The sequence below is a fragment of the Spea bombifrons genome, chromosome 3 (assembly GCF_027358695.1).
Source record: "Spea bombifrons isolate aSpeBom1 chromosome 3, aSpeBom1.2.pri, whole genome shotgun sequence".
NCBI lineage: Eukaryota > Metazoa > Chordata > Amphibia > Anura > Pelobatidae > Spea > Spea bombifrons.
The window spans coordinates 83500995-83521631 of record NC_071089.1 but is presented as its reverse complement, the minus strand read 5'-3'; the positions used below and the strand labels follow the sequence as shown (position 1 = coordinate 83521631).

Genomic DNA, 20637 nt, shown 5'->3' with positions numbered 1-20637 from the left:
ACGTAAAACCTCTCCTCCTAATTGTTTATCATATTAATAAAGCATAAATCTGACCAATGAATTTAGCGAACATCCTTTTAGCATACGTCAAACTACGAGCGCAGTGTCTCGCTATATAAAATTGATCTAAAGCTTGAAATTACACTCTGGACAGTTCCCAAAATTAGTGCTGGGCCATCAGGGCTAATGTCACAGTTGAGAGAAGCAAAACATATAGACTAAGCTGTCTGCATACAAGCCGTCAGTCATTTTCACCTATTTCAACAAATTTTGAGGGCAGATAAGAACCATTCAGCCCATCTAGTCTATTTTTTTTAACCACTGTAAAAATGATTGGCTTATATGGTAATTCTTGAAAAGGTACTAGCGCTCTTAAAAATGATGTTTAATCTCGTAATCATTCTACATGTGGTTTAGGATCTCGCAGAAATGTGCAGTTGAAGTACACGAGCCAGGCACCAAAAATATAAAATCCAATTTGTAACAGTTTTGTCATCACCTACCAATATTAAACTAGTGATTCATAATTCTGTAGAATAAAAAAAGAGGAATGTACCATTAATGAGGCTTTATTTGATGAGCCTGCCAAGAAACACAAGTAGTATGTGCATGTCGGTGGCATTGCATCTGTGGCAACATGATTGCGAGTTCATCGCTGCAACCTGTTGCCCCAAAAAGTGATGCGTTATATATATGGATGGTACAAATGGAGAACATTGTTGCAACTTAGTTTCTAATTAATGGCTAGATGTGAATTAAGGGCTTGCGCTTACTGGGCTCCTCTGACTTCAGGTGAAGGTTTAAGACTAGCAACTTCTGAAATGGCAGTTGAGCCTCCTTTACTACTGGACAGCAAAGACGGCAATGCACATCCTCCTGGCGTGTAAGGGGTTAATGCGCTGCAGCATGCACCTTGGTTTTAGCATGCATTTTGTCAATCAGCCCAGAGTTGGCGTAAGTGAATAATGCTGTTGCCAGTTCTTACAGATATTGTATGCGTGGCTCAGCAATCTTGAAAAGGGGATCATACCCAAAGACAATATTTTGCATAATAATTCCCTAAATGGAACGTTGTACAAAAGCAGAAGCCTGTCTTTCGCAGGAACTCCTACGTAACAACTAATTACACACTGCAGATTTGGACTTTCTGATAAACGTTGTCCCCCCAAGTTCTTGCATTGTGTCATTTACAGCATATTACATAGAAACCAGAGGGATAAAAATACGCAGCGGGCAAAACAGTTTAAAAGGAGGAGGTGGGGAGGAATAACAGGAAAGATAATCTGTCCAAGCTTAGTAAGAGTTTGTTTTTTATATCCGGCTAGTACACAAGTAGGTCAGAATACTGTTACTGGTTTACTATTAATTGGTCAGCTATGGGAACTATTTTCAGTCTGACTTAAAGTGAGATTTGCCTTCTTCCAAATTGTCCTTCACGTTCGCTTGCTCTACTTATGTGTTGCTTTTACAGAAAATAAATATGCAAATACATCCCTTATTTGGCAATTGCAGAATCAAAGTTTATTTAAGCTTATTTGGAGTCAATTTGCATAAAGAATTTAGACAATAAATAAGGCTAACACACACCTTCGATTAAACTGCCAACAGTCCTGGGTACGCATGAAACCAGGGCTTCCAGTTAAACCAGTTGCAATGTTAGCTTTATTAAGTAGTTACTTTGATGTTGCAATTAATATTGATTTTGGCTTAAGGTTGGACTATGCTTTTCGCTACAGCTTGACAATTCATAACAGAAGAGTAATATTTTATATCCTTTATAGAATTCAATTCAAAGTAGAGCTGAAGGATTCTATAAAACTTATTTATATTCAACCAATATTATATATCCATATATCTATACATACAATATAGACATAATATGTATTTATAATATGTGCATATATATATATATATATATATATATATTTGATGTAATGTATATATTTGATGTAATTTTATATTCTGTAACATTTGCTGTATACAAACTAATTTGTAACCTAATCATATTACACAGCGTTGTATTCATATATTAAAATGTATGTAATGTATAAATAAATAAAAAAAATGATGGTGATATTCAAAGAGCTGAACATTTATATTTATACGGCGACGGTGATTAGCTTGTCTCTCTACATGTCTACACTTGACACCGGTCGTAATTAATGGCAACACTTGTATGCATGTGAGCATATATCATGTCTGCTGGTATAACAGACATGCAAATGATGGAGTCTGTCACTTTAAAAAAAAAAAAGGAGAGTGAGGGAGAAGTGAATGTGAGCGGGGGCCGTAAATGAGAACTGCAAAGAGGTATACAATGTATGTATACGTATATATATGTATATATATATATATATATACACACAAGTAACAATGCCTGGGTGCAATGCTCAGCCGTCACAATACAAGGACTTTCAAAAACAAATCTGGTTTGTGCTCATTGACTATTGGCTATACACACGATAATAATATTTCACTTTACGCTAATGCATTGTCTGTCTGATCGTGCTGGATCTATAGATATGTTACGTGGCAGAATTAATGAACGGGTGCTTTCTTGTTCCCAGTACATTTTTTTGGAATTCAGATCATTGTTGCAAAATAGATAGTTAACGGCTTTATATCAACACACGAGGAGACGCTTGGGGGCAAAACAGAAACTAGTAAGCCTATGGAATTTTACAAAGATTTTTCTCTTAATGTGTGTGCACTGACAGTTCAGAAAATGATCATTAATAATAGACTAGTTCAAAAGAATGCAAGAAGGAAACTTGGCACGTACACACATATATATATCTATATCTATATATATATATCTATATATATATATATATATATATATATATATATATATATATATATATAAAGACAAATTCATTCAAAAATTTATAGGCAAGCTGTCCAGACAGAAAGAAGTTCAAGGCTTCTGCTGGAGAGCCGCATCTTTCATAATACACATATTTCAGAAAAGTGTTCTGCAATCACCCAAATAATAATGGTATATTTGTAAACAGGATGGCACTGTAATGTTTTAACCCCTATACACTGATGCTGTTTGTAGTAACGTGCTGTATAGGGGCTGTTTGCCTATTGTCCAGACTTTGCACCTTGTTTGCAGAGTTAAAAATTGACTGGACCGGGTGCAAGAAGCTGCTGTTATTGATTATCCATGTTCCTAAACTACCATCTCGCATTGCTTCGCCAAGAGGGCAGAATGCAGTAAACACATATCCCGAGTTACTTTGCTGGGCACTGACTCAGGGAAATGCTCCCAATGGTTGGAATGCAGTGCGTCTAACATGCAGGGCACACAAACTAAGCAACAGTTGATCTCAATGGAAAAGTACTAGTGCTTGTCTCTTATATTCTACTTGTGAGAAGGATCAGAAGCAGCTTAGATCTGCTTCAATAGGATCAAGCGCACGAAGGGCATTTAAAAGCGTGCATAGGTCTTAATAGTCGAGCAATAGGCACATATGACAAGGCACTCTCATAAGGCACACGTTACGCTGTTCTTTCTATCACTCCAAAATCTATATGATGCCTTAGCTTTGCACGATCACACTAAAGGGCCCGTTATAAATAATAATAATAATGGGCATAACCACATATGAGAAATTACGGCTGGAGGGATTGCGATACATAACGGTAATACTTTTTATTCTTTAAAAAAAAAATGTCAAGGTAAACAGAACAGATTCTATAAAATATTAAAGCACCCCTGGCTACGAATAGTTAAATATCCTTCCTGCGGATATTCAATTAGAAGCAGGCACATGCAGGATATAATAAAAATAATATAAAGTCTTGAAACAGACTGGATAATAGTACATTAATAATGTGACAACTACTGAAAGCCAGAGGTGTGACGTATAAAATATTCCATATTAGCAAATACTACCTGTAAAAGGTCCCGAGTGTTTCGGGGCCTAGCTACAGCAACGCTGCCTCTACAACACGTGGAAGATGCCAGAGAATCAATGCCTGGATAACGTGTAACATGAAGCATGTGTTTGTTTTCTAACTACACGTTACAGGCATTAGATGACTTGCGCGTGGCAAAGGTGGAGGCACATCATACATTTCGGAGTAGCAAGGGGTTAATTTTGGCAGGTCATCTCTTATTACCAGAGATAAGATGCAGTTGCCGCGGGATACAGGCCTGTAGGAATTTTTAGTGCATAGGCGGGCATCATACCCTTTACTTAAGCGATTTGGCAGCTCAATTCTATACTGCATGGTAAAGTATTTATTAAGCATTACCCGTCGCCTATATTGCAGGGTCTGTGGGGCCGTATCTACGACTCCTCCATATTAATAGACTTTTTTTTTCTCATGGAACTTGCTGGCAGTTTATGGGTTAAACCGACGGTGTCACTTTGCCATGTCAGGTTATAGGCGCAGGCTGCAACGTAAAAGCTCCATCTGATTCATTTGGCTATAACCCTGTTTCTGGCTACCGATGTAAGGGGCACGCTGCTTATGCCCAGCGGCCGGTGATTGACGCTGTGCCCATTACTCCTAATGTAAAGACCCAAACCTCTGCTGTAAGGCTGTTCCACTTACTCACCACCCTCTCAGTAAAGTAAAACTTCCTTATGTTACATCTAAGCCTCTGGCCAGCGTAGTTTTACTTTATGAGCCCTTGATTGTATGAAGGGGTTAATTCTATCCATCAGGAAGCCCTATATGGCCTTCTGTGAATGACATTTAGTAGGTATGGAGAGCCAGTATATGTCTTATTTCCTGTAGCCAGGCAGGCCCCACCCTTGCGGCCAGACAGACACACGAAGAAGACACATTCACCGGATCTCGCTTTATTTTCGAGAAACTTTCCCCTCTCCTGATAAAAAATAACCCCCTCCGCCTATGGCTTTCGCTGAGACACAGAGACAATGACAAGCGTATGAACGACCTGCTATGCACAGAACACACAGACGTATACATTCTATACATACAGTAATCACACATTTATCAATTACAGCCAAGGCCATACCAACTGTCATTCCACGGGGTGCCGACAAAATCCACGGAGAAACCACTAAAGGCAAAACGTCCACCCTTCTAGGCATTCATAATAATAATAATAATAATATCGCATCTCGGCCAGGGAAGGAGAATACCTGCGATATTCTCCTGCGGAGTCAGGGCGATACAGCGGCGAGTTCGCGTCCGACGTGCGGGATGAGGGATCCGGCTGAACGAGTCCCAGTCCTGAGCCGTGTGTAGGGCGCACTGGAACCCCCAAAATAGGCGCAACACCTGTGACATGGAGCGGTATACTGAACCGCCGTGTAAGGAGGGAGCCTTTATTGGTGTGCAGTGTGCAGTGTCCCCCCGTGTGCTGGGCGCAGAAAAATGGAATACAGTATGTGCTTCACACAGTACCCGGCGCTATCCGGACCCCTTCTCTTATGTCACAGAATAGCAAATTAGTTCTCAGAATTTCTGGGCCGGCCTTTCAACTTGAAAGCCTACGTCACAGCCTCGGTGTACCACGTGATCCGTCCAGCCGGGAGATACCAAGTCTTCCACGGGGTTTACATTTACCCCAAATATCCTATTCCGCCACCAAATCTTTACCCAAAGCGAATCCCTGTAAAAAGCCTATTTTTTAAGAAAGCTTCCATGGCCCGGTAGGTTTCTGGGCGCTTCGGGGTTAGAGCTATAGACGGGAGGAAAGTGAAAGGGGCTGGCTGGGAGACATTCGGTCCTCCCCTGCCTGCTGACAATGGTAAGATCAGAAGCACAAATTCCGAGAATTGAGCCCTGTTGATTCTTAGAACTGGGGGTTCTTAGAAGTGGTGATGCAAGGATTTTCTAGGAAAGCCCTACCAGGTGATTTGCTTTTCTCTTTATTTCAGTTTTTTTTATTATTACTTGCCAATTGCTTGGAGTTGAAGTTCACTGGCTGTTTTCTGCTGTCTTTTTTTTTTTTTGCATTTTTTATTTTTTTATAACACTTTACAAATATATGCATTTTGCCCAGAACATCATTTTATGGGTCCTGGAGATTGATTAGAGCATTAAATATCCCTGATGTGTTTTTTTTTTATTAGTGATTGATTATAGATGTATATTTTGATGAGAAAGGATCTTTAAGGAGTTAGTGTCTGGAGGAGAAGGATTGCTTGCTATGATCTGGAGATCTCCTTTCTGTGGATGTGTTTTTGTTTAGCGTGGCTGGGACTCCCACATCTCCCCTGCCACTCTGTCTGCCAGCCTTTGCCATTCCCTCACTGTCTGGCTTCTCTCCACTCGCTCCGGGAGCAGAATGAGATTAGCTGCAAGGGGCAGCGCTGAGAAGGCAGCTGGATGTGTCAGTGTGCTTGTGTGTGCGAGAATGTCCACAAGCCGATCACTTGCTGAACAAGGCAGACAGCTCTGCTGGGTGTCTGCTCATCGTGATACATAGGCGGAGAGTTTCTCTGCGTTTGTCTGGCTGCTGTTCATGATCATAGTGTGGGAAAAAAACACGGAGGGACTGAGTGTTTTTTTTTTCTGTTTTTAGAACGTGTGCTTTGCACCTGTACCTCGGTGCTTTTTCTCTTTAGGCTGATGATTTGTGAGTGATCCCGGGATGGCTGAGTGTGATGCCCTTGGTCCCGCAGCCGTTGCTGCGATCTGTTGATGTAGGGCATGTTGCTGTGTACTGCGTGGCCGCTGATCGTGACCACACGCGGGGACTTTGCATACTCTGGCTTTAGCTGTTTTGGAAGGCAGCGCATATTCCGTGAATGTGAACCCCCCCCCCTCCTGTATCTGTCACACCGACAACAAACTCCGCGATCACCCAACTATGTAGGGAGATTACAGGGATTTAACGTTTTTGCCCTAATGTTCCCAGATCCGCGTACTGCTCAGTCTTAATGACCGTCACGGGGATTAAATGCTATTGCAAAATAAGATTGTATCATTGCGTAGAGTCTGATTAGAGTCCCGTGAATTTATTTCTGTGGGGATCTGGGCGAATCCGTGCAGAATTTAGGCGAGAAATCGGGAAATAGAGATCCGTGCAGCCCTATATGTAATACTAGCGATGCTGTATGGACTGTGCTGCGATCTATTAGCTGGTACATGTGTGTACATATAGACGTGATCCTGTATGTTGTAGCATATAGGCTGCTGCGCTCACTGTTTACTACGAGGGAACTTGGCACGGCTTGAGAGCCTCGTAAATCAGCATCCCAAAGTGAAGTGGTGCTGGCTGGGCTCCACACGCTATTCCTGGAGGTATCTGAACACAGTGTCATCCCTGCCAAAGGACACATACCTACTCCGAACGGGCCCGGCGAGGGGTTACCCCAAATCTATTAACGCTCCCTTTTTTTTGGGGGGGGGGCAGGGTTACGGTGCAAAGACAGACTGTCGCCTTTCTTATTTTGGAACTGTATGTTCTAATTAACACCTGCTTAAAATAGAAAGTGGGGGGAAATTGGTGAACAAATACCCCCCTTATCAAGACCCTAAGTGGTGTGTTTAGGGGTTCTTCAGAGACTGTAATCCCCAATGTATAGGTGGTCGTCCAAATTGACGGCCACAGGAACATCTTAACGCTTTGAGAGACAGCCTACCCTTCCCATTAGTGGTCAAGGGAGGGTTAGATCGGCATAATAATGTTTATTTGCGTTTTCTGCTTTGCTAGTATAACGTCATAATGCCGAGTGATCTTATTGATATTAGTCTTAAGTGCGCATTAAATGCCCATTGCGGGCTGTCTTCTTCAGTAGCCCTTGTGCCCAGTCACATAGGTGCCGGGACCTACCGATTAGTCGGCGACCACATCATTGCACATGATCGCTGACGCACGATGCTATTAAAATAATGGGGGAGATATATAAACACCATTGAGCTATTTAGCGGGTCACTGACCCGTGGTGGGGTAGAATTCAGTGACACTGTAGTTTTGACAAAAATGCCCAATTGCCCTCTTTCCTGCGAGGTTTTTTTTTTATTATTATTATTAAATATGGTTGCAATGTGGACTAAACATGGTCCAAGACATTTGTTTGGCTCGCAGATACCGATAGTCAGCCAGGACGAGACTCCTACCCTGCAGCGGAGTATTGTCCAAATAATGGTAAATAACATCTGATGTTATGTGTGGTGTTTGGTGTTCTGCTGACCCCTCCTGGTCAAAATTAGAATGGCAACCATAATACGATTCCATTGTAAACCGGTCGAACTAAATTTAGCCACAAGTGTGGATGGAAAAGCAATTGACTACAGTTGCACAATGAACTTCTTAAGAAATCTTTCTAAATACCATTCAGTGAAAGAGTTAAACGCCAAAGTTTGTGTCCCCTGTGGCTGGAAAGAGGTTATGTGAATGTTTTGCATTCCTGAGCTTCTACATTACTTTCTCTGATCTCCTATTTCATATGTATAGCGAAAAAGATATTTACCGCTCTTATTAACCCTTTCTTTGCTTCAAGGGGCTTTGTGATCTAAATATGGCACTAAGTTGGACAGGCTTGCACATACCTGCAATTCAATGGTAAATTATATTAACTACCACCCTGTCCTTACACAAGATCAAGTGAAGGGTGATGCACGTTGGGTGGCACAAACCACAGAAATTGAGAAACATAGGTTTCATGTCCCATTTGCCACAAGCAGTGAGAAGTATAGGTTTCATGCCGCTTTGAAAGCAATACCTCCCTTGTGCTCTGGGTGACATGGTTGGGGGTAGGAATTAGGAATGTAGTTGGCTCTCATTAAGTCCTGCCACTTAGGTTATTTTATGTTCTCACTGAGTTGCCTTAAACTAATGCATTCCAAGACAAGTCCTTGCCAGCTCTAGAAGACATTTGTTTGCATTTTGTTATTTCACTACCAAGCTACTGGAACCACAAGGACTTAGTTGGACGGGTGTTAGGGATCTAAACTTGTAAAACTTGTGGGGAAAGTCAAAACATCAACACTGTGTGTTTTTATCCAATAACATCATTTTTGTGCTCCGTAATGGAAAGTACATGCCAAACAAAATGAGAAAGTAACACAATGCTGCCATCGTGTGGCTCAACTGAGAATAGCAATAAACAGATGCCTGTGGGAGCTGGAGTTAGTCACTATGAAAGAATGCACCCAAACTCCTTGCAAGAATGTCTGTTTAGCCTTGATATATAAAACTGTGCGTTTATATAGCTATTAATTGCAGCATTTAACCAACGGTTATATACCATTTCATCCAGATGCAATCATTTGATCAATGCTAGATTGAGTTTGGTGGTGGTATGGTTAGCAGATTATTATAGATTTTATAAAGCACTATCATATCCCTCAGTGTTGTACAAATGAGTTTACAATCTAGAAGAACTTCTAATGTGTGTATGTATTCTGTTTTGGTTTGCACTCTATACCATTATTCCCTGCCCTCTGCAGTGCACTGTTGAATAAATTGGGTTATTTAGAATTAAGATTATTATCTGGACAAGGGAATCTACCAAGGTTTCTACTAATTTTGCTCAGAAGAATGATCCGCATTATAATTTAAATTGAATCTGTACGCTCAGTTTATATTGTAAGCCTACTATGTAATGTTTCCTCTTCACTATAAATAATGAAGGGCCAACCCTGGCTAGTTCTTCCAGTGTGAAGGGCTGAGCTGGTCCTGTATAATGTATAGTTCAAAAGTGAGGGGACTTTGGAGAACTCTCACTGAAGTTGAAATGACAAACTCTCCTGTCATTTCTCCCTTTGTTAAATACACCCCAATGCCTAGTAATATATATAACTCCATATGGAGTTTGGATGAAGAGGGTGAACAGGGAGTTGCAATTCCAGAGTATAAATGTGCATGCCTGAGCTTTTACATTTTGTACTCATCCCTTAGGAATGAATGTGTCACATGTATATGGCCTTCTAAAGAAAAAAGTGGTATTGGAGAATTTGAGGAATTTGCTCCACAATAGAGAGATAGATTAGTTGCAGATCTCTGTTTTTAGTTAAAAAAATTACAAAATAAAAGTTTTTTTCCCTGAATCGCCTTCAAAAGAGTAGAGAGTTTCCTAAATGCCTGTAGTGTTCTGGTGGTAACCTTTGCAGTGTAAGTGCAATCCTTTGAGCACATAGTTCTCTGCTGCTACTGTTACACGTTGTTGGTTAAATAAGGGATGAGTAACATTGCAGGGAGCTCTCTCTGCCAGTTGCAAATCCCAGGCGGCCGTATGTTTTTAAATAATTAATCCAATGAGCTTGAAAGAGATTCCAAACTGAAAACCATACTCGGAGAATTGTACCGCCCCATTGTTGCCTGCTACGCAACTTAGAGCTGAAGTAATCGTTGGGAAGTGTGCATTAAATGAGACGTAGCTCTTTATCAAGAGGTTTTCTTGGTGCGTGACAGTGCGTGAGTTTGAATACATGGGAATGCACAGTGGCTGTAGTGGGAAACAATGTGCGAAACCTTCCTTGGCAAAGGCAGATCCCAAGCTGTTGGCAAACTATGACTCCCATGATCCCCTGCCAAAGTATGGCTTTAAACAGCTGGAGTGCCACATTGTGCCAGCTTCTGTGTATTACATCAGGGGACTGGCAATGCATTGTTTTAGTATATTCTGAATGTGTTTTCGCTACGTTTCTGAAAAAAGAATGTGGCCATCTCTAGCATATTACAAACTCTCGATGTAATAGTACGCTATGAGCTTAACTGTAAACCCAAATCACTCCACCTCTCATACAAGGCTTGCAGACCTTCAATAATAAAGACTGAAAACACTGGAGCAAACGCTAAAAAGGGCTACATCATCGAAACATTCAGAGTTTAGTAAATAAAATGTTTGGAACAGCACAATACGTCTGTGAATGTGTTTTTAATTTGCTGCCAGTGAGTTAAAAAAAAGAAAAATAGGCCTGTAGAGTGTATGAGGAGTTAAGCAGACAGGGTTGTTGTTGCCTTTCCCTGCTGATTAAAACACGCCTCTGTGCTGACTGAAAAACAAGCCACAGACGGTGTCCTGTAGAAATATCCTGCCATCTAGTGGCCACTTTTAAGAACTGCTTGAGCAAGCTGTTTGCAAACCTGCTTTTTCCAACTTATGTTTTGGCAAGATGGGATTTCCTGTTTTTTTTTTTTTTTTTTTACCTCTGTTATTTTCTGAAGTATGTAAAGTGGCAGATGTCTTGCTACTGAGCAGGTGCTGTAGATACTAGTTTAATCCAGTCCGCTGCTTCTGCGGAAGAACCGAGCTTTGCAATTCATTGGCCACATGTTGAGGTAGACTGCTGTTATGTCACACATAGCTTGAACCATGAAGGAAAAAAAAACTGGAAAAAAAAAAACAGAGCAACTAATTTTTACATTTTTGAGGAAAATCAAATTGGGATAATTTAGACTTGTGTGTTCAAGACTAATGGAAACATAGAATTTGATAGCGCTTAAGAACCATTTGGCCCATCTAGTCTGCCCATTAATAACTTTCTAATGCTGGAGTTATGTTTTAAAAACAATAATAAAAAAAAATCACCATAGCAACCAGTGAAATTGTACTGTTGATTAGACCATTCCATTAGTAGTTATAGTTATGACTACTTTTTAAAACTTTCTATCAGAAACCCTTTTATATACAAAAATTTCCACCCCCCAAAAAAAAGTAATATTTTTCAGTATGATAGAGCTATCCCTCCATTACCTTTGTTAGTAAAGAATGTTAGCAGACATCACATCTGTGGGCAGGTAATGTGTAATCTCTGTGCAAGTCAGAGACTGCACCTTAGTTAATACATTACCGCTATAACATATGGACAGAGCCCAGAATCCCATGGAGAAGGTAACATATTTCACATTGTTCTCTTCTTCTGTTTTTAGAAAGCTATTTATGTCTGACTGGTTTCTAGTCTAAAGGTGCTATTGGAACGGTTAAAGTCTAGACAGAGAAAGTTGGAGAGTTTGTGGGTGACTTAACAGTTGGCCACTCTTTTGCAAAGACATCTTCTTGTTTTAAATGTTTCTGTGGTTGCAGAACCGTGAGTGAAACCTTGAGGGTGTAGATTCTGGTTTTAATGAAACTCGTGGTGGGTTTTGTCCTGAAAACACAGATCTAAGGGTTGTGATACAGATGCCTACTTGGTATGATAATATTGATACTTTTTTTTTTTTTTTTTTAAGGACACTACTTCCAGTTTTTTGTTAATGTTGCCATTCTGTAAAAACTCTGGCTCATACCCTATTTCAGACATCAAGAATGATCTAAAAGGTGCTGAGCTTGTCATGCCAAATAACGTTAGTTTTATCATAAATTGCACCTTGATGATGGGCTGAATGTAATCCAAGATCTGAAAGCAACATGCAAAAGGCTGGACTATTTGTGCTGCACAACAGGACTGCTTGCCATTAACATTATTATTGGTATTAATATTTAAGCAGCACAATTAGTTTTTCTAGAGAAAATTGTTGCAGAAGATAAACTAACCCTGTCTTGCATTAAGAATTGCGGACATGTGGTAATGTTTGATAAGTGATGATGTGTGCGTGTGTATTTTGAAAGGGGTGTTTTAGTTTAAGCCACAGGATGAAAGAAATTACTCATTTCATAGTTTAAAAGAAAAGAGAAAACAACATTTTAACTGCATCTTCTATTAAAGGGGCAGTTCATTTTATTCCTATTAATACTAATAGTGCATTGTCTTGAGTTTGCACTAAACTGTGAAAGCAGTGTAGTGTCTCTGTATGGGTTGAAGTGCGTTGTCTTGACCTGATCTACTAAACACGCACAGAAAAATCACAATGCCCTGAGCTTAACTATAGAATAACTTGGTCCTAATCTCTTGCGTTTGGAATGTGACCAGTTATCACACAACTGCCTACAAATGCCTTTAAACTATTCAGAAACGACATATCTAGAAGATTCTTTTGACTGCTATGAACCATTTGAACTTACAATACAGTACTTAAAACACCCCAATCAGGACTCAAGTATAGTCTGGTTTTTGCCTTTCCTTTTTTTTTTACATATTAGCCAAAAATGAGCAGCATAGAAGCCAACTCATATTGAATACAATGCATTTTTGGTATTCTTGTTTCTTTCCTTTCCTAACATCACGAAGAGAATGACACTCTCTTATGTAAGTTGTAGCTTTGTCTCTGTATTAATATAATATATATATATATATGTGTGTGTATGTGTGCTTAAAGCAGTGTATTGTATGGATGCATATGTAATATCTTATGCCTTTAAGCACCGTATTAAGAATTATTATTTTTTTTCCCCTCTTCTAGTTTTTGAAGAGAATTTTGGATTGTGAACTACGATTTTGGGTAAGTTATTTATAAGCGGAGAGATTTGCGCATGCTTGTTACTCCACTTTCATAACTCCTAACTCAACTAGAAGTGGAAGTTAAAACTTACTTCTGAAGTGAATTATCTATAAGCGTTCTCTCACTTTCACACATCCAGTGAGGGTTCGCATGCAGAGCTTCCCCATCTGCTAAATAGTTGCAAAGTGGCGTATAATTCATTGTCTTTCTTTCCTACAGGAAAGGGGGCACCATGGCATCTCCATCTGATAGCTGCATCCAGTTCACACGACATGCGAGCGATGTTCTTCTGAACCTTAACCGCCTGCGAAGTAGGGACATCCTGACCGATGTCATCATTGTTGTGAACAGGGAGCATTTTCGTGCTCACAAAACTGTCCTCATGGCCTGCAGGTAAGAACGGCTGGTTGATAACGATTTATGCCATTGTCTTCACAGCTGGGTAGCATAGGAGTTTAGCTTGGGTATTTTCAACTGGAATCTGGGCATTCCCTCTTAAAACTAACATTCTGTTTTGTGATAAATGTTGTACATTGCGGGATGTATTGTAATAGAATTGGATAACTAATCACATATACATAAGGGGGGAACAATTCTTCAAAGTAAAACAGAGACAAAATCTTACTGCTTTTATTCACAGCTACAACAACAAAAACATGGAGAAGGTGTTAAGCGCATAAGGCAGATTGTCGCCTTCTTCCTCTGCTTTTGGTGATGTAACTAGGAATAAAAGTTCAACTTGGCCCATTCCTCAAATGAAAACAAAAGAACAAAGTATATGAGCTCATTTGCTCCGTTTTGAGTTTATGTATCCACAATAGCCTGTGTATTGCAAATAGCCATTTTTTATATCTTTATAATTTGGTTTACCATTTTCATTTGTAGTGGCCTGTTCTACACAATCTTTACTGACCAGATGAAGTGCAACATGAACATTATTAACCTGGACCCAGATGTCAGCCCAGAAGGATTTAGAGTCCTGCTTGATTTCATGTATACGTCTAGGCTTAGCTTGAGGGACAGCAGCATCATGGCTGTTATGACGACTGCGTTATACCTCCAGATGGAACATGTTGTAGATACTTGTCAGAGATTCCTGAAAACAAGGTAATTCTCCTTCATTAAATATTGGTACTTTAACGCTCATTATATGTGCATATGGATGATGCTATGATGTACATAGATTATAATCATACAACTGATGCATATAAATTCACTTATTTAGACATGTTTTCATGTATTCAGAGATGTCAAATAAAATCTAATAAACAAGTATAATAAATGTATCTTTGGTTCATGACAATTTACTCTCAAGTATATCTCTGTGCCTAACAGTATTTTGTTCTTTTTCTCTAACAGTGAAGATATTGTGAAGCCACCAAGAGAAGACTTTCTTCCAGGCAGGGCAATGTTACCTCAAGACGTAATGGCTTACAGAAACTGTGAGATGTCTGAAAATACTGTACCTCTTCATAATGCAGCCATTTGTGATGGAAGGTCCTACATTCCCAACATCTACAATGGTTCTGCATCATCTTACCCGATGTACAGGCACATCCCAGTACATGGTTTCCTGTTTCCAGAGGATGATGTACAGATGTCAGAAATGCAAAGAGCCAGTAGATATGCTAAGGAGAGTTTGTTGCCTGGGGAAAATTCAAGGACTGTATTGGGAGAGTTTAGGAAACCACCAACAGATCTATCAGCCAACATGTGCCACACCAGTGTCTACTCTCCAAAAGAGGCAGCCCTGGAGGAGCCAAGAGGTGATTCACACTACAATGTAGTTGCAGGCTCTCGGTCTGCTGGTACACCTGTGAGAAACGGCACCTTCTACACTTGTGATAAAGGGAAAGAGGAGGAAAGAACATCTTCAGAGGATGAAATAAGCCAGCACTTTAAACCAACAAACTCTCCTATCAATCGCAAAGGTCTTATCAGCCCTCAAAGCCCACAGAAGTCAGACTGTCAACCCAACTCTCCCACGGAGTCCAGCAGCAGTAAAAATGCCCGCATCTCACAAGGTTCTGGTTCTCCTGTGTCTAAAGTCTCTAGTGACCCAAAGGCATGCAACTGGAAAAAGTACAAGTTGCTCAACTCTCTAAATCAGAGTGAGAAGGAAATCTGTGCCAACCAGAGTGATATTGGTAACCTTTCCCCACAGTCTTACACATCTCAGTCTTCGTGTCAACAGCTGGTCAAGTCAGAAAACATGGATGTTCAAGTCTCAGCAAAAGTGAATGGTGGCACAGATGACTCTCCAATAACTCAAACCAGCAAACTGAACAATATTATGAACAGGTCTGTAAAAAAGTTTCATATTTTAGTGTATTTGATTCACCATGTGTTTCGGTTTTCACCATGTTTAGAAGATTTACAGACTACTTGGTTCTTACTCTTTTAGTTTAGACACTAATAAAATGACTGTAACTCAACCAGCAATGCTAACATTAAATATTAAATTAAATCACTCAATTGTTTGACCTGAAAATATAATTTAGAAAGTAGAGATCTTAAATTCTTATTTGACTTGTTCCAGGACTTTGACTGGTTCCCCACAGAGCACAGAGGGACATTCACCTGTGTACATCCATACATCCAAATTCGGTCTGTTCTCATCCCAGTCCCCTCCTGAAATGTGTCCTCACACCCCTGGCTCTAACTTTGGAGAGGAGATGGCAGAGACACAGTCTGAGTACTCAGACTCCAGTTGTGGTGAGCACATCATTCATACTATCTAAATGCAGGATTCCCAAAGAGAATGATTAAGACAGAAGCCCTTGCTAGTGAGCTCTTCTCACTGGTGATTAAGTTCCAGAAGCCAGTCTAGTGTAATCTTTTATGATATTTAGTGAACAGAAGTCCAAAAGCATTTGGTTACTCACAACCTTGCATTAACATGAATAAATCCAACATCTCCAGCTCTTCATTATCTAGAACCAAAAACGTTTTGATAAATCATAGCTTTTTGTAAATACCTGAAATCTAAACGACTAAAGTGTCTTGTTTTAACAATATGCTGCCATCCTTCCATGCACCAAGTTAAAAGAACAAGAGATGTGGAACTGCATCCATATGATAAGCTTTTGCATTTGTTTTCCTGGTCATCATGATTGTGCAAGGCTCTATTATACATGCTAGTATATAATGGTGCTGGAGCACATTGCTCCATATTGGTAATTAGACGTGTCTTAATGATATCAACCCTTAGTAATACTATATTTGCCGTCTGATGTCCAATACAAAAAATGCGGAATGCATGGCATTTTTTTGCAGTCTTAAATTTGTTTTTAAAAATTATATTGGTTGCATATCTGCTTATGGTGAACTGCAAAATTTGAAAGGTTCGCTAATCTTTGTTTTGTCTTGCCTCCCCCGTACCAATTCACAGAAAACGGTACTTTCTTTTGCAATGAATGTGACTCTCGTTTTTCTGAAGAAGGCTCCCTGAAGAGGCACACTCTGCAGATGCACAGTGACAAGCCATATAAGTGTGACCGCTGCCAAGCATCATTCCGCTACAAGGGCAACCTTGCCAGCCATAAAACTGTTCATACAGGTAGGTGCGCCTTTCTCCCCGCATCTCATGTAGTATCTGCCACCTAGCACATCACACTATTTTATGATTTCTAGTTACATCAATAATATATATGTGTATTTTCTGCCAAATCTGTGTGTAAAACACCATTGGCTATGGGGGCTACCTTACCTATTTGTTTTATAGCTCAATCCTACATAGGTGTTCAGAGCTCTCCACTTTGTATGGTACAGATGACTACAATGCACTGTAGGAATGCGATGGTGACTTGTTGCACTTGTTTGCATTGAAACAAGAATAATGTGTCCAGGTTTTATTGACACTGAAGCTTCTGGGCTACATATTATTATGGCGATGTTTACGCCTCTTTCTATGAATAAATGCAACACAAATCTCAATCCCAGGGACCAAAGTACAATTATAAAGCATCTGCCAATGGCGACGTCTATGGGGAAGGGTGAAATGCCTATTACTGCTTTTCAGCAATATGCAGCCTCGGGTTATCTGGAAAAGCTCTGTGAGGCATCTAGGACTTTGCCTCTTTTGCACTATGGGTTTTTTTTTTATACACGAGGGCCACCACATGGAGAACACGTAGAAATGTCATGTATTGAAAGATGCCTCCTTTCACGTTGTGCTTCTCTCTGCCTTGGTACTAGGTGAAAAACCGTATCGCTGCAGTATCTGCGGAGCTCAGTTTAATCGGCCTGCTAACCTGAAGACCCACACAAGGATCCACTCTGGAGAAAAGCCGTACAAGTGTGAGACCTGCGGTGCCAGGTTTGTGCAGGTGAGTAGTACTATGTTGGAAGCACGATTTTAATGGTGGCAGGGCTTACTATGAAAGGCCTCATACTAGTTACGCATCCAATGAAGATAAACTAGGGCTGCTAGTTACGTATTGGATGGACGAGAATACTCTCTAACAGTGTCTTCTGGACTGAGTAGTACCTGGTGCCTTTTGCATTAAGATTCAATGACATTTTATTTATCTTCCCATGACCAGGTTGCCCATCTCCGTGCACACGTCTTGATTCATACTGGAGAGAAGCCGTATCCTTGTGAAATCTGTGGTACTAGATTCAGACATCTGCAAACGTTAAAAAGCCACCTCCGGATTCACACTGGCGAGAAACCCTATCATGTAAGTAAAGTGAAGCAACATTACTTAACACTAACACACATCAGTAAGGCTGTCAAATACATTTCAGCAAACTCTAAACCATCATGTTGGAAACAAATAGAATGTAACCGTTATACACTTTAGAACTCCAGAATGGGTCCTTGTAAATATAGCCCTAAGGGCCAAATTACAGCTGTACAAATGTGTTTAATGAATCTATACAAATCTGGAAGTAGAGGCCAAATTGTATGCAATCTACTCATTTCTGTATTATTGGCAACTTGTGAAACTGTCGCACCGATATTCTATAGTGAAATTTGTGTCCATCTATAAGGAGTATTTTGGACTTGGTTACTCATTATTCTAGTTTGGTCTTTTGGAACTCTTCCTTGACCCTGGAGTATATGACCGAGGTTAGACACCTCTCCCGTCAGCCAGGACACATCTCTCGTATTGGTGACCGCTATAAACTGTTAGACTATTTTGTGTGTTTTACAAACACAGATGCTTAATGCTCCATTTTTTTTTTCCTTTTTAGTGTGAGAAATGCAACCTTCATTTCCGCCACAAGAGCCAACTGAGACTTCACTTGCGTCAAAAACACGGAGCCATCACTAACACAAAAGTTCAGTATCGTGTGTCTCAAGCAGAGTTGCCCTCCGACCTCCCCAAATCTTGCTGAACCTCTGTCCTGACCCACCAACGTGGAGTGCCTCTTTTCTGACCTGTTAGTGCAGATATGAAAAACGGGTTTAGCATATTTTTGTCCTGGTCATGTGAAATTTAGCACCCTTCATTGTAAATAATATATATTTTTTAATTTTTATGTACGTGTGTTGGAGTGACCATGTGCTTTCAGTTATTTTGGCATTGTAATTTTCTGGCGGAGTGAATCTGTGACACAGAAGTGGATGACACGTGTGTTATACTTTGCCATGCCGTCGCATGGGAGATGCACTGACATTTCAGTACAGTGGGGAAAAGAAGCATCTGCCTCCTTAATTGCCCAAAATACAGCATGCGAGAAATCTACAAACATTGGATTGCTTCAGTTTTGACATTTGCCAAGATGTCGCCAACCTGCGCAGAGGCGAGGTTTTTGCTTTAAACTTGAATTGCTCAATGGGAGGCAAAGGAGTGTTACCTTGCAAAGTTGAAGCCCACATGGGTTTGTAGTGTGTTTTTTTGTTTGTTTGTTTTTGATTCGGTAGCAATTTCCATGAAAAAAAAAAAAGCCAAATAGTACCTGGAGATTATATGGGGTGGTTTTCTCGCCGCCCCTAATTTGGATGTTAAATAATTTCTGGAGCACTCTGCAAAACTGAAGCACTTGGATTAAATCTCGTCACAGTAGAGCTCAGCCACATGCATTTCCAGTCTCTCTGTTAAAGGGGCTTTCATTGCTGTCTGGACTGGTGATATGTGAGGGCATCCTAATCTAGCACCTTAAATGAAACTAACAAATACACACAAGCACTAAACTCCGTGTAAAAAAAAGAATTACACGGATAGTGTGCTTGATGTTTCATGTACTGAGGAGGGAGGATGTTTGGTCTCTTAACCTCTTGCCTACCACAAGATCTTGAAATGCACTAACATTGACCTGGCAGACAAGTAGTTAATGAACCAACATTCTTTATATCGGTGTGTGAAATTTCTCAATTCTGCCTCTGCTGGATTCTGCACAAGCCTGGCCTTGGTTCCCCTGGTAATAATAAAAGCAATAAGGTATTCTGGAGTCGTGTTGCGATTGGTACAATTACCTTGTAGACTAGGTCGGTCTGGCTCCAGAGACGCCTTTCTTTTTTGCTTCGGTTGCAATATTAAATCCGCAGTTAGAGGCACCTTAATCCAATATTTTTCTAGCCGCTGGCTTTCTTGCACCCACTGAAAAATAGATATATATAAAAAATATATATATATATATATATATATATATAGTATTTAATTTTATGGTATGCAAAATGTGCACTCGATCTAAAAAAAAAAAATAAAAAAAAATAAAACTTGTGTATGCTTTTTGAGAGGGCTTTAACATTTGTTATAGTTTTAACCAAAGGAAAAGGAATTTATGGCAGAATTGTATATATCTATATAAATATACCTATATTATGAAGATTTAAAAAAATAAATAAAAGAACGCTATAAAAAAATAAATAAAATTGAAATAAAGTAAATGTTTAGATTGTATCTGCGGGCAGAAACCAATCTGAGATAGAGCACTTAAGAGATTTTAAAGTATTGCACCAGTGTACGTGAAAAGTTTTATTTTGTCTAAAAGAGCAAATTTGTTTTCCCTCCCCTCTATCCTGGAAGTGAAGGTTTACAGTATGTTTAAAATCCAGACACCCTGTCGAAGGAATATGTGACGTCTGTTTTTTAATTGTATGTCTGTACATATGTATATTTTGTCTTTGGTGCCTTTTAACCCAGTTTGATGTCGGAGGGGAACATGCAGTTTATTCATGCAGGCCTTCCGCTGACAGCAAAGGGGTTAATGAATGTTTAGAACCCAATTCCTTTTAAAAGGTACAGCCTAAGGCTAGTCACTAATCTTTGGGAAAGGTCAATGTTTTTTTTTTTGGTTTTATTTTTTTTTAAATATATAAATATATATATTTTTCCTTTTGTCAGTTTCCATGATGCTTTTCGTCTTGCTTGTGTTTTATTAATGAACTGCCGGGAGACAGGGTTTCGGGCTGTTTCTAAAACTGCATC

At 39.9% G+C, this 20637-nt stretch overlaps 1 protein-coding gene across 2 annotated transcripts; it reads left to right on the top strand.

Moving 5' to 3' along the window:
* The first annotated feature begins 5777 nt into the window (after positions 1-5777).
* Positions 5778-19383, top strand: BCL6 (BCL6 transcription repressor). 2 transcript variants are annotated; one of them, XM_053458529.1, is made up of 10 exons: positions 5778-5838; positions 13220-13258; positions 13478-13651; positions 14144-14365; positions 14618-15559; positions 15798-15973; positions 16650-16817; positions 17456-17586; positions 17803-17940; positions 18458-19383. In XM_053458529.1, exons 3-10 carry the CDS (start codon positions 13491-13493, stop codon positions 18599-18601), a joined length of 2082 nt encoding a protein of 693 aa, XP_053314504.1. In that variant the 5' UTR covers positions 5778-5838; positions 13220-13258; positions 13478-13490; the 3' UTR covers positions 18602-19383. The 2 variants fall into 2 exon arrangements, with proteins under 2 accessions (XP_053314504.1, XP_053314505.1); XM_053458530.1 differs by lacking the exon at positions 5778-5838 and adding an exon at positions 7927-8080.
* Positions 19384-20637: the final 1254 nt, after the last annotated feature.

Coding starts and splice junctions, on each gene's coding strand:
- BCL6 (XM_053458529.1), top strand. CDS start 13,491: ATGGCATCTCCATCTGATAGCTGCATCCAGTTCACACGACATGCGAGC. Junction 15,560..15,797: donor CTGAACAATATTATGAACAG/GTCTGTAAAAAA, acceptor GACTTGTTCCAG/GACTTTGACTGGTTCCCCAC. Junction 17,587..17,802: donor GCGGTGCCAGGTTTGTGCAG/GTGAGTAGTACT, acceptor TCCCATGACCAG/GTTGCCCATCTCCGTGCACA.